This window comes from Berghia stephanieae, chromosome 1 (assembly GCF_034508935.2).
Source record: "Berghia stephanieae isolate SIO BIC M18660-M18661 chromosome 1, UCSD_Bste_1.3, whole genome shotgun sequence".
In the NCBI taxonomy this organism is placed as follows: Eukaryota; Metazoa; Mollusca; class Gastropoda; order Nudibranchia; family Aeolidiidae; genus Berghia; species Berghia stephanieae.
In genome coordinates, this window is record NC_088360.1 from 90479890 (window position 1) to 90494504 (window position 14615).

General features: G+C 35.6%; 1 protein-coding gene across 2 annotated transcripts in view; it reads left to right on the forward strand.

The window, feature by feature from the left end:
* The window catches only part of LOC144961241 (inositol hexakisphosphate kinase 3-like), a 54246-nt gene that overhangs the window by 1081 nt on the left and 38550 nt on the right, over window positions 1-14615 (forward strand). The window contains exon 2 of one of the 2 annotated variants that reach the window (XM_078894518.1): window positions 1139-1248. Coding sequence is in view for 1 of the 2 variants with exons in the window: in XM_078894513.1 (XP_078750639.1) it covers window positions 11025-11039 (15 nt within the window). In the remaining variant the exon portion in view is untranslated. Of the gene's footprint in view, window positions 1-1138; window positions 1249-10869; window positions 11040-14615 lie in introns of those variants that run through there. The other variant, XM_078894513.1, reaches the window with a different exon arrangement.

Below are 14615 nucleotides of genomic sequence, written 5' to 3' on the forward strand. Positions count from 1 at the left end.
CAACATGAATGCAGACACGAATACAACACAGACACACACACACACACACACACACACTCTTTCATGTGGACGAGGGTGCACAAACATTAATATAAAGTTATTGGTCTAGGAGCTCAATGGAACATGATAAAAAGGTGGCTTTTCAGTTTATTTTTGAACATTACGAGGTATGTTGATTCTCCTATTTATTCCAAATTCTGGGTCTGGACCAAGCTAAGCTTTTCTCCCTGAAGTCTAGTTTTAGGGATCTTTGGACTTTTTGAATTGGAAGTGGAAACCAGACGATGATTCGAACCTAAAACTTAAATTACTGCCACTGGGCCATTTGCCAGCTCAGTTTTGGAGTGCTAAATGGACGTTTGCTGAAGAACCTACTAATGCTTTTACTTGATACATACTACTTTTACAATTACCACAACTCGCCTCTCCGCACTGAGTTGCTCTCAGGTTCACATCTACTGGCTGGAGTTTCCAACCACTGAAAAAAAGTTAATTGATATTGATCAAATATGTGGCACTCATTCCGATAAAGTTGAACCAAGGTCAGGTAGGTCCAAAAAGGTCGGAAATTCACAGTTGGAGGTCAGGTGTTTTCACTAATACCGTCAACTTGGTACTATTTTTTATTTTTAACTTAATTGCGACGAGATATGTTTTAGGTTCATATTGGATGGAACTAAACTTGTTTATTTAGCAACATTTGGACCAGGCGTTGAAACCTTAAACTTGTTAGTATTAGTAACAGTAATTAAAAAGACTGACTTTTATGTGTTACTTATTCTGTTCTATTTGAACGTCATAATGGTGACTTCCATATGCAGGTTGTTTTTTGTTTTTTTACGTTCTGGGATGACTTCATGCTGTATTTGGTTCTTAAATTGCTAGGTAGGATTTTTCAAACTGAGATTTTGCATGACACCATCATGTATTAATCATTCATTTAAGATATTCTAAATTCTACATGTTGGTAAACAAAACAAAAATGAGATGTTTGAAATTTTTTGCGTATTTTAAATCCATCCAGAGTTTGCTGTAATTTTAGTTTAGTTTTTTTTTTTTTAATGTTTTATAAAATGTTCAAAATAATCTTTCTCATGCAATCAGTTTTCAAAGCATTTTTTTTCTCTCTCCCTTCTAGATCAAGATTGGAAAATTACCATTATACTTTACAAGCTTTTGTTTGTCCAGTAGTCCAATCTCTAGCAGTTGACTTCTCGGACGTTTCAATGTTGTTTTGCTTTTAACAAGGTAAGACTTTTCAGAATGAAAGTTGATTATTTGAAAAAGTAGTTTGAGGTAAGCAGGGATACGAAGGAAACTTAATGTCAATACTTGGTTTTTAAGTCTAATCTAAAGGTCATCCAAGATGCTCAATTGGTATAGATTTTTGCTCCTCTTTTACTTATGTTCAAATTTACAGTTTTGATAACCAAATGCTAATGCGCTTTGTAATCATTGTTGTAATTTAAGATGTGTGGAAAAATCTTGTGCTGGTGTAGATTATAATAAGAAGCCAGTAGAGACTTCAATTCAAGAGGTAGCAAAATAATTTTATGTTCATAACTTTCGCTACAAGAGCCAGGATCAATTCCAAACTCCAATAATCGGGTGGATTGTTTTATTTTTTTATTTTTTCTTGTCTGCTTTTTTATATTTTTATGTGATTTGTATATTTTTGGTCAATAATTATTATGATATAATGTTTTTGCAGATTTTAATTTTCTAAACAAACAGATCATAAATAGGGAATGTAAATTTTCTTTCCCACAGATGTGTCCTGTTTGCATAAGATATACTCATTAGGGATTCAATAACAATATCTAAGTCATTCTAATGTATATTCAGTAAGCTATTATCAACATTTTTAAAAGCCAACCATGTGCATTTCAGTGTAAAGTTGTCCATGTTGAAGTTAAAAGTCTGTGCCCTATGGGCTCGAGAGACATAAGTAAACAAGTGAGAATGAAATCATAACATAAAGGGAGAAAACTCTAATAAGCTATGTGTAATAATTAGAACAAAGCCAATAATTTCTCTTTGTTTTCTTCCCTTTGTTAATCTTGGTCTACTCCAGAGTGTTGAACATATATTTAACAATTCATCTGTGATGTTAGAAGACGGTGATTTTTAAATATTTGTACCTAACGAAACAGTATTTCTTAATGTCATTACCAGGGTGGGGATCCTGACCTCCCATAGTGGGCAGGGAGGTACATACTGTGTCTTCTATCCCCTCATATCTTATCCAACAAGCTTTCTGTCTTTGTCTTGGAATGAGATTACGGTACTTGGTTTTTTCCTGGCCCTCGTCGGAGTCCTGGCTGAGAGGGAAACAGTCAAATGCATAGTTAGTGTTTTGGGAGATGATATTTTTTTCCTTGTAAATCATCTCTCTGTTATGTATTATTATATTTGTTATTTTTTATGTATAATGTAAGCATTTGAGTGTATTCCTCTTTGTTGGATTTTGTGCTTGTGTCCGGATGAGACTTATGGGTGATCTCAAACTAAGTACATTGGTGGTATGCTCTTGGAATCTACATCTGATCCCTATCTGTTCCCATTCCCCTTTGTCTGACTTTCCCTTGGGTGATTTAATTGTAATTCTAGAACTTTTTACTATCCCATTGTCTTCCTTTTTACTGGCGCTGATATAACCTAAATGTGTTGCAAGTGCCGTAAAACCCTTAAAAACAAAAAACAAAACATAATGTCATTACACTGACTGCATTGCATAATTATATTTTTCTGATTGAATTTACAAGATTATATACAGGGGATGGAGCTGGAGGGTAGGGGGGGGGGGGGGCGGGAGGTATATCTTTCCATTATACATTTCGATCAGTATGTGCAGTTGTTTGGTGACCAAAATGAATTCAGATTTTGTAATTAGATTTGTAAGTCTTTAAACAAAATTTGAAAAAGGGAAATAATGAAAGATTATTTTATTCACAAGTAGGTGTGTTACCAAATTGTACTACACTACATCAGTTCTAAAGCATTTTAAAGCCACAAGTCATATATTGATAATGGTGGAAATTGTCATTTTTATTTTTGGTTGATGCTGATTTTGCTCCTGAACTTCAGATTAATTTATTTTTTTAGATGAAAATATACAGATTGTCGATTTGTTCGCTATGGCATGTCAGGAGGGGGCACACAGGGAGACATTTTTATTGTGGGTCTTGATAGCTGTTGTTAGAGCAATCGCTTCACATGCAAAGGGACCTTGATTGATCCCATGTGCAGTTGAGATTTTTTCCTGAACCCCATGTACACCTGACAGTGATTGGTTAGCTGGGTCTTCTTGATCTGACAGAAACTACTTTGCTATAGATTAGTATTAGCGTCCTATTCGAAGTGTAGCAAGCTATTCTAATTATCCATTTCATATCATAGAAACGGGGGGACTCTAGCCCCATTGGCTTAATGGCTCTGAAGGACTATTATAAAGTTTTAAGTTGGCAGATTTGCCTATATAATCTATTGATGCAGTGTCGGAGTTTGAAAACCAGCAGAAGAGACCTAGACTTTGTTTAGTTCTTTTGGTTAAATGACCGAGCAAAACTTTCTATATAGGTCCATTTTAGATTTTTCTACTAGCTCTCAACTTTACCATATACAGTGGAACTCGGATACAACGGGGATAGTGGGACTAGAAAAAAAACCCGTTGTAGCCGAGTCTCGTTATATCCATGCATACAGGATTTGAAGGGAAACAATACTGAGGTAAATGTTTTTAAAAACAAAACAAAACAAAAAAAATCTAGCCCCATTGGCTTAATGGCTCTGAAGGACTATTATAAAGTTTTAAGTTGGCAGATTTGCCTATATAATCTATTGATGCAGTGTCGGAGTTTGAAAACCAGCAGAAGAGACCTAGACTTTGTTTAGTTCTTTTGGTTAAATGACCGAGCAAAACTTTCTATATAGGTCCATTTTAGATTTTTCTACTAGCTCTCAACTTTACCATATACAGTGGAACTCGGATACAACGGGGATAGTGGGACTAGAAAAAAAACCCGTTGTAGCCGAGTCTCGTTATATCCATGCATACAGGATTTGAAGGGAAACAATACTGAGGTAAATGTTTTTAAAAACAAAACAAAACAAAAAAAAACTCTAGCCCCATTGGCTTAATGGCTCTGAAGGACTATTATAAAGTTTTAAGTTGGCAGATTTGCCTATATAATCTATTGATGCAGTGTCGGAGTTTGAAAACCAGCAGAAGAGACCTAGACTTTGTTTAGTTCTTTTGGTAAAATGACCGAGCAAAACTTTCTATATAGGTCCATTTTAGATTTTTCTACTAGCTCTCAACTTTACCATATACAGTGGAACTCGGATACAACGGGGATAGTGGGACTAGAAAAAAAACCCGTTGAAGCCGAGTCTCGTTATATTTATATCCATGCATACAGGATTTGAAGGGAAACAATACTGAGGTAAATGTTTTTAAAAACAAAACAAAAAAAACAATGAGCACATTTCGAGTTACCTCCCTAAGCACATATCAAGTTATCTCCCAAAATAAATAAACCTCGACCCAGAAGTCTTCGGTCATCATGCGACACCACTCTATTATCTGTACCAAAAAGCAAGTTACAATATTTTGGTGATCGCCCCTTTCAGTATTGTGGCTCTAAACTCTGGAATATCCTACCATTACCCACTAGAGACATCGAGATTATCTCAATATTTGAATCTACTTTAAAAACCCACTTTTTCACAATTCATGTTATGCCATGCGGACTGTAAATTTTGTATAGTATCACTTTAGCTATGTGTATTTTGCATTTGTTTCCATGTTTAATTTTGACTACCTATATTCATAACGTAATTCGTTATCTGAAAGGCGCTTTGAGATGGTTGGTTCATGGAAAACGTTCAACATATCATTTAATTATTTTTATTATTATTATCAACATGTTGATCTGTCAGTCAAGCGCCTCTCACTAGCCTTCTGTTGCGTCATCGTGGGAACACAAAGTACACAGGGAAGCGTCAATCATACACACAATAACTACAATTCCCACTCCCACCTCACCCCCGTTCCATGTGTTTTATGCATCGTGTGTGTCTTCCTCTTTTCTTCTTGCGTTCACACCCCCGTTGTCCTCGTGTTCTAAGAAATATTTTTCCTGTTACTGTTATAGCCGTGCATGGTTTATATGAATTACATAGGCAGAAGAACGGGGATTTTTAAATTTCCCGTTGTAGCCGACCGTGAGCTCCCGTTGCAACCGTGACTGTTCTACGCGAGCTGTACTGTATGTATTAATCATGCTCAATGAGCTTCAACACTTCATTTACTCCCCATGATATGACTCCAACTCTGATCAAACATGGAGGAATTTATCACTTCGTGTTGCTAAGCATCATTTTGCTAATAGTGTTATTACAATAATCATCACTGTTTAAAAGCAGTCCTAATTTACACAGTTATAAGATAGTGGTCAAGTTGTGTCATTTATTCAAGTTAAAATACATGGAACATGACCAGATGTTGGATGGATGACAAAGGGTGCAAACTTATGTTGTTTTCTCACATAAAATTTACATGTAATTTTAACTATAGCGAAAAACCTGAAAGATATACTTGATTTAACATTTTATTTATCGTTTGCCTGAACTAGCTGGCCATGTAATGCTTATACATTGACCGACTAAAACTTATATTATTACTGTCGATGTGTGAATGGGGGAAAATGGATACTTTACTACTAGTCCGGAGAGTATCATTAACCAGCTAACTGCCGTACTCTGAAAATACACATATTAAAACATTTAGGGAGAAAACTCGTCCTTCAAATAACGATCGATTTAAATGAGACTCATCTTGGCAAAAACGTTCAAACCTGGAACTTCACGCAGTCCCTGGTTTGAGGGTTGGTTTTCTTTTTGTTTTTGTTTTTGTTTTTTTGTTTTTTGTTTGTTTTTGTTTGTTTGTTTTTTTGTGTTTTTTTTTTTTGTTGTTTTTTTTTTTTGCTTTTTGTTTTTTTTTGCCAAGATGAGGGTCATAGAAATCTATCGATAGAAGGACGAGCGTTCTGGCAATTTTTTTCAATATGAGGTTTTTGTGGTTTTTTATTTTTTTCAAGAGTATGGCAGTTCACTGGTTAAAGGCGTCAACGTTGCTCAAAATCTCGATATTAGCAGATAAGTTTTTCCATAAGTGGAATGTATTTCGGGGGAAAAATAGAAGAGTGGAGATGACTGCCAATAGTAAGTGGGCGAGTAATGGTATTTATATTCCGGGTCATTTTCAGTTTTGCATTTTTTAAACATACCCAAGTTATCATTTCTCCTTTTATTCTTTTTTGTTAATATACTCTGCTCCTTTTGGCATATTTACATTCTAGTCGTTCCTTTCTGACGCTTTAAAAAAAAGGCAGTTTATTTTTAAAGTTATTGATACAACTCCGTCAACTTCAACGCAGATTTTTTTTATAGGTTATCAGCACATAACCTTCGTAGCTCTTAATGATACTAATAATGAACTATTACAGCTATCGGATAAAGTATTATGTTTACTTATACGATCATAGTATATAGGCTAGCACTATTCAGTATCTGATACTGAATAGTGGTTTTGCACTATTCAGTATCTGATACTGAATAGTGGTTTTGCACTATTCAGTATCAGATACTGAATAGTGGTTTTGTACTATTCAGTATCTGACACTGAATAGTGGTTTTGCACTATAATACGGTGTTTTTTTCCGAAACCTGACAAATTTATGGGAAGAGGGCAGCTGTGGGAGTGAATATGGGATTCAGAGAAGTGTACACCAGTGGGGAGTGAACCTGGGACTGGGTTTCGGCGGGTTTCCAAATAAAAAGCAATTACTTTTTTACGAAACACGACGACACCTGGCAATATCCGACAAAGTTATGAGAGGTAGGCAGCAGCGTGTGTGTGTGTGTGTGTGTGTGTGTGTGTGTAGGGGCGGGGGGGGAGGAGAGGATGAACCTGAGATTCAGGGAAGTGTACACCAGTGGGGAGTGAACCTGGGACTCTGGGTTTTGTAAAAAAGCAATAACAATATGGGGGGGGGGGGGGGATTACATTTTTACGAAACCCGACAATATGCGGCAAAGTTTTGGAAAGTAGGCAAAGCGTGGGGAGTGAACCTGGGACTCAATGAAGTGTACACCAGTGGGAAGTGAACCTGAGACTATGGTTTTCGGCGGGGCTTCAGCTAGTTTCATATAAAAGCAATTAATTTTTTACGAAATCCGACGAAACCTGGCAATATCCGAGAAAGTTATGGGTAGTAGGCAACAGTGCTGGGGAGTGAACCTGAGATTCGGGGAAGTGTACACTAGTGGGGAGTGAACCTGGGACTGGGTTTCGGCGGGTTTTGAAAAAAAAAGCAATTACTTTTTGTTTACAAAATGCACCAAATCCCAACAAAATGGGGCAAAGCTATGGAAAATAGGCAAATAATGGGGAGTGAACCTGAGACTAAGGGAAGTGTACACCAGTAGGGAGTGAACCTGAGACTATGGTTTTCGGTGAGTTTCAGCGAGTATCACATAAAAGCATTCACTTTTTTACGAAACCCGGCAATATCCGACAAAGTTATGGGAAGTAGGCAACAGTGGGGAGTGAACCTGAGACTCAGGGAAGTGTACACCAGTGGGGAGTGAACCTGAGATCTGGTTTTCGGCGGTTTTCAGCGGTTTTCAGCGAGTATCACATAAAAGCAATTACTTTTTTACGAAACCCGGCAATATCCGACACAGTTGTGGGAAGTAGGCAACAGTGGGGAGTGAACCTGAGACTCAGGGAAGTGTACACCAGTGGGGAGTGAACTTGAGACTATGGTTTTCGGCGGGTTTCAGCGAGTTTCACATAAAAGCAATTACTTTTTTACGAAACCCGGCAATATCCGACAAAGTTGTGGGAAGTAGGCAACAGTGGGGAGTGAACCTGAGACTAAGGTAAGTGTACACCAGTGGGGAGTGAACCTGAGACTATGGTTTTCGACGGGTTTCAGCGAGTTTCACATAAAAGCAATTAATTTTTTACGAAACCAGGCAATATCCGACAAAGTTGTGGGAAGTAGGCAACAGTGGGGAGTGAACCTGAGACTCAGGGAAGTGTACACCAGTGGGGAGTGAACCTGAGACTATGGTTTTCAATGGGTTTCAGGTAGTTTCATATAAAAGCAATTACTTTTTTACGAAACCCGGCAATATCAGACAAAGTTGTGGGAAGTAGGCAACAGTGGGGAGTGAACCTGAGACTCAGGGAAGTGTACACCAGTGGGGAGTGAACCTGAGACTATGGTTTTTGGTGGTTTTCAGCGAGTTTCATATAAAAGCAATTACTTTTTTACGAAATCCAACGAAACCTGGCAATATCCGACAAAGTTATTGAAGTAGGCAACAGTGGGGAGTGAACCTGAGATTCATGGAAGTGTACACCTGTGGGGAGTGAACCTGAGACTCTGGTTTTCGGCGGGTTTCAGCGAGTTTCATATAAAAGCAATTACTTTTTTTCGAAACCCGACAAACCTGGCAATATCCGACAAAGTTATTGAAGTAGGCAACAGTGGGGGGTGATCCTGTGATTCAGGGAAGTGTACACTTGTGGGGAGTGAACCTGGGACTCTGGATTTTGTAAAAAAGCAAGACCAAGGGAGAGGGGGAATTACTTTTTATCGGAACCCGCCAAAACCCGACAAAGTTATGGGAAGCAGGCAGCAGTGGGGAGTGAATCTGGGATTCGGACACCGATAAGGATTGAACCTGGGACTGCGAGAGGTTCATACCAGTGGACAGGGAGCTCAGAATGTACTTTTATTTCAAAACCTACCGATATTGTCAAAAGTTATGGGAAGTGGGCACCATTGGGAAATGAACCGGGACTCAGGGAAGTGCACACCGGTTGGGAGTAAACCTGGGACTGTGAGAAGAGGTTAACAGTGGAAATGAACCTGGGACTATGGAAGATGGATACCAGTGGGAAATGAAGCCGGACTATGGGAGGTGGGTACCAGACGAGAATGAAGCAATTACATTTTTACGAAACCCGCCAAAAGCTGTCGAAAAACCATAGACTTAGGTTTACTCCCCAATAGTGTACACTTCCCTGAGTCTCGGGTTCACTCCCCACTGTTGCCTACTTTCTTTCCATAACTTTGTCGGATATTGTCGGGTTTCGTAAAAAAAAGTAATTGCTTTTTTTTTTACGAAACCCAGTCCCAGGTTCACTCCCCACTGTTGCCTACTTCCTGGCGTGTTTCGTAAAAAAAGAATCTCCTCTAAAAATACCATGTGTATTCAGTAAATAGATGTCAATTGTAGTCTAATATTCAGTATCTATTTAAATTATTATTATTATTATTATATTATTATTATTATTATTATTATTATTATTATTATTATTATTATTATATTATTATTATTATTATTATTATTATTATTATTATTATTATTATTATTATTATTATTATTATTATTATTATTATTATTGTTTATTATTATTATTATTTTATCATTATTATTATTTTTATCATTATTATTATTATTATTATTATTATTATTATTATTATTATTATTATTATTATTATATTACTATTATTATTATTATTATTATTACGTAAATTTTAATATAATACGGCAATTAATTCACGGAAGTACATCGCTCAATTAAAAATGGCAGAAAGTCTGGCCACATATTTATAATGAATCGGGTTTGTCTTAGATGACCAAACAAACAAACAAACAAAACAACAACAACACAAACAACAACAACAAAAATGAGACAAACAGAAAAAAGCAAGATTTTAAAAAGTAATAAACAAGAGAAGAGCACATCAATGAAAAACAACAACGAGATTATAACACATAAAAGATATTCGTAATAAATCGATAACTGATTAAATTACTCCAACTACTTGATTTAAAAAATAATAATAATCATAATAATAATGATGATGATGACGATTACAACAATATAATAAATAATAATTTACAATAATAATAATAATAATAATAATAATAATAATAATAATAATAATATATAATAATAATAATAATAATAATAATAAAAGAACAATAGTATAATATCAACATTAAAGCATATTACAAGCAAATAAAATTATTAAAACAAAAGTTTAAAAAATATCAATAGACAGAAGGAATTTTTAAAATATTGGGGAAAAAAAAAGTTATCCCAGCCGGGACTTGAACTCTCGAACCTTAAGCTCAGAGTCAAACAGCTTATATCCACCAAGCCATGGTGTCACTTAACATTTAGTGACATTTAATCATGTCTATTTAGACATTGAAAAATGTATTTGAATGCCACTCTTACTTTGATATTTTGAACTAGATATGTTAATTGCACAATAGCAGAAATTTAAAAATTACGATCAAAATATTTTTACAACTTTGAATCGGGCTGTCAGTTACTGCACGTGTTCAATCTGGAAGGAGGTCAGCAGTTTATTTACATTCAACCGAGATTGTCGCACTTTTCACTCTCTCTATAGAAAAGAGTTCCTTGTGGATACTGAATAGTGGAAAAGGACTATTCAGTATCTGATACTGAATAACCACTTCCTAGTATATAAGCTAATGCCTATGACGTCTTTCTTGATAAAAAGTGAGTATAACAAGGTTACCCCAGTCTTTTGAACACATACCCATTTACACAATAATTAAGAAAACATACTATGAGAGAGAGAGAGAGAGAGAGAGAGAGAGAGAGAGAGAGAGAGAGAGAGAGAGAGAGAGAGAGAGAGAGAGAGAGAGAGTATATCCGCAACAAACACATTTTCATAGTTAAGGTCAAAGTTGAAGGTATCTCACTCCAGTCAGCTGTTCGGCTTCCGTGAAAGACGACTCGACAACAAGTGGGAGGGGTTTAGTTAGTTTCTCGATTTGAGAGCCGCTTTAGGACTGTTGACTGGATTTTGCTTTAGCAACATTTAGTGCGTATATTATTATTAGATATTAGTCTCATTCGGTTTTAATTCGGTTAATGAAATAATAGTTGTTTTCCTGTCATTATGGCACAAGTAATGGTAAGTGCTTAGCTTACTATTTTCTCTTGCATTATTATTATTATTATTATTATTATTATTATTATTATTATTATTATTATTATTATTATTATTATTATTATTATTATTATTATTATTATTGTTATTGTTATTGTTGTTGTTTATTTTTATTTATTATTATTATTATTATTATTATTATTATTATTTTATTATTATTATTATTATATTATTATTATTATTATTATTATTATGTAATAATGATAAAGACAATAATAATAAGATACTACTACCAATAACAGTTGATAATAAATCAGATTTTCCTCTTCTCGCTATCTTTAGGTTAGTTTTTTTTCAGAATCGCTTTCGTAACGAATATTTTGAAGCATGACATATTAATTAAAATGCGGTATTCTAGAAAATTGTTGCAGTGTTCGCTTTATTCCATAAGAATTGTAAAGCCTTTTGTATCATTTATTCCCTTATTTTTTTTCAAATTTCCTTTTTTTTTTAATTGCAAAATGTCTCCCCATTAGTCTATCGCAAAGTACTTTCCGCTTGTTTGTTTGTTGGTTTGTTGTTAAGTTCGAAAGACCATCGATTGATTACATTGTAATAGGTGATTATCGTTTTGCTCCCATTTTCTGTCATGTCAAATGCTCTAATTATTCAAGTGCCAATGACTTTTCCTCTCTTATATTATTATTTCATATCAAGGATTATGATAAATGCAGGCTACTCTAACTAAATTATCGAGATTTTATCTTCATCGCCTCATTTAGGCATGATTTTTAATGTGTGTGTGTATGTGTGTGGGTGTGGGTGTGTGAGCGTGATGGAATGATTCGGAGATCGAATGTTATTTTGATCACTTCTGCTTTTTATTTCGAATCAAGTCATAACGCTTAATATCGATTTTTAATTAACTTGTTTATTTTGGATTTTAGAAAAATTCTCGAAGAAATTATTACTACGGTATTGTTTCATATTTTTTTTAATTGAGCAATATACAAGAATTAAACTTATACCGCAATCAATACGTTGTAGTGATTGAAAGATAACAATTATCATCTCCTTGAATCTTTATCAGACTGGAGTGGTTTCATCAACAACCTATTTTTACAGAAGCTTTCAATATTGCCATAAATTCAAACGACCACGAGTCTGTTTTACATTCCCACATAAAAATGGTCATCTCATCACGATGGTGGCAATGGGTTTAATTTTTAATACGTAGTCTATTTTATGCTTATATATAGATCTCTTCAATATAAAGTATTTTGTTCCGAGGTTCTCTTGAGTTATCTTTGGCTTATGGGGCGAGTTGTTGTTTGTTTGTTTTTTTATTTGTTGTTTTTTTTTTCGGTTTTTTTTGTGAGTGTGTATGTTGTCTTGTTTTGTTTGTTTGTTTTATGTTTTTTTAAGAGGGGGGGGGGGGTGTAGTTTTTTGTTGTTTTCTTTTAATTAGACCCAACTGCACTTTCTATGATATTCGCCCCTGCCAGTTAGTGGGGGGGGGGGGGGGGGGGGGGGGATAGCGGGTAGGGATTCTATAATATTGTTCCATCTTTGGCAGGAATGTGGGCTGGGATTCTATATCTGAATAGTGGTCCATTGCCTTTACTGTGTCCTACCCATCCTCGCCTTTCTGCCCCCTTGCCCCTAAGTTATGTATACCTAACATCTGACTACATTTCGTCCTTATTCTGGAACGAGACAATACTATTTGTGAGGTGGTGATCCCTTTAGAAATTGGTATTGTTTTCGCTACTTTCGGAAAACAATTTTTAAAAAAAATAGAGATGGATTTTAGTGATGTGTTCAAGTCTAGACAGCCTTGCGAGATGTACGGACAGTAGCGTCATGTATGATAGCAGACTATAATATATTATAATTTATGGAGTCACGGGGGTCCAGGAGTACATTTCCGTGATTTATTGTCTGTGTGCTGTCTGTTACGTATGACATAATATGGATACACTTGAAGTGCTTAGCTGTTGCTTTTGATAAATAGCTTGGTTGATGTCTTTTCGTGGAAAGTATGAACTGCTCGAATTTACATGCTTCCTAGAACATTGCACTTATTTTCTAAATCAAAAAATTATATAGATCTATGCATTATTGAAGTGTTTGTCGATTTATTTAATTGTTTGTGTAACGTCTTTGTTCATTCATTCCCCTGATTAGCATCCTACATTATCCACTGTCATCAAGTGAGATCAAAATAGGATTGGGAATTTGCTTCCGCTGTTTTTTTGTCACCCGTTGATGGACCGGCTGGGTGAAATGCAGCTTTTTAAAATTCGGCCAGAGATAATTTTGGTCGCCATTTGTCATGATCGAAAAAATAACAAATTTTAAATTTTATAAGCTCTTATCTTTTCTCTCTTTTTTTTTCACGCTTTTATTAGTATTTTTTTAAATTATTATTTTTTTAAAGATTTTAAGTAGCGTTGGGTGGAGTTCCCCGCAAGTCGAAGGAACAGTGTGTTATTCGTCGATCCGCACTCACCTCTTATCCCATTATACCACCTTTTCTTGCCATCTAGTTTAGCGTCCATTTTATGGAATGAAAACATTTGGTTCTCCTTGGGCATGGCCTGAAATATTTTTCTGTGAGGGAGACACTCAGGTGGACTTTTTTTTTTAATATTATTTATTTTGTGGGGTTTTTTTTTTTTTTTTTGTAAATCACCTCTCTTTATGCCTAATTCATTTCCTTATTGAAACACATTTTGATTGTTCCAGTCAGGAGTGAGTTGTACTTCCTTTCTCTTGAATGCATATAAATGTAGATTTGCACTCTTTTAATGTTCCCTTCATCTTCCTTATTGCTGCAGCGCTGGCGCTGAAATAACTTAAAACATTGAATAGATTCTAAAATCAAAAATTTTTATGCAAACTTTACTATTTATATTATTTTATGTGTAAGTAGAGTTGTTTATTATTCTTATACACAACTATATCGTTGTCGTATCACTGTTGTAGTGAGGAATTAAGGGGTGGGGTGGGGGGGGGGGGGGGGTGATAGGTCTCGAACCGACACAAATTATCCCCCATTATACGATTAGCGATAAATAGTCCCATAAAATTCTGTACATACACCATCAATGTCATAGACGCCACTTGCCGTGAATAAGGTGTAATTTGTAAATCATGTGGGTGATGATGTCTAATACGAAAGTCTACCTGCATTTTCATGCAGATAATAATACATGCATATTAGAATCAATCAGAGCTGAGGTAATGGCAATGTTTGCTGTACTCTCTCTCTCTCTCTCTCTCTCTCTCTCTCTCTCTCTCTCTCTCTCTCTCTCTCTCTCTATCTCTCTCTCTCTCTCTCTCTCTCTCTCTCTCTCTCTCTCTCTCTCTCTCTCTCTCTCTCTCTCTCTCCCATTTCATATGTTTAAGTAAAGTTGTTTATAATTATTATACACAACTATGTCATAGTACCAATGTTGTGATGAGAATTTTTTTTAAGGGGGGGGGGGGGGGGGGGGGGATGATTGGTCGTTGATCATAACCGCGATGTCAGCAGTAAATTTTATTACCGGGTCGTGTCGTCAGTTTTTCTTGGTACTGATACCGGTCATGGAATTT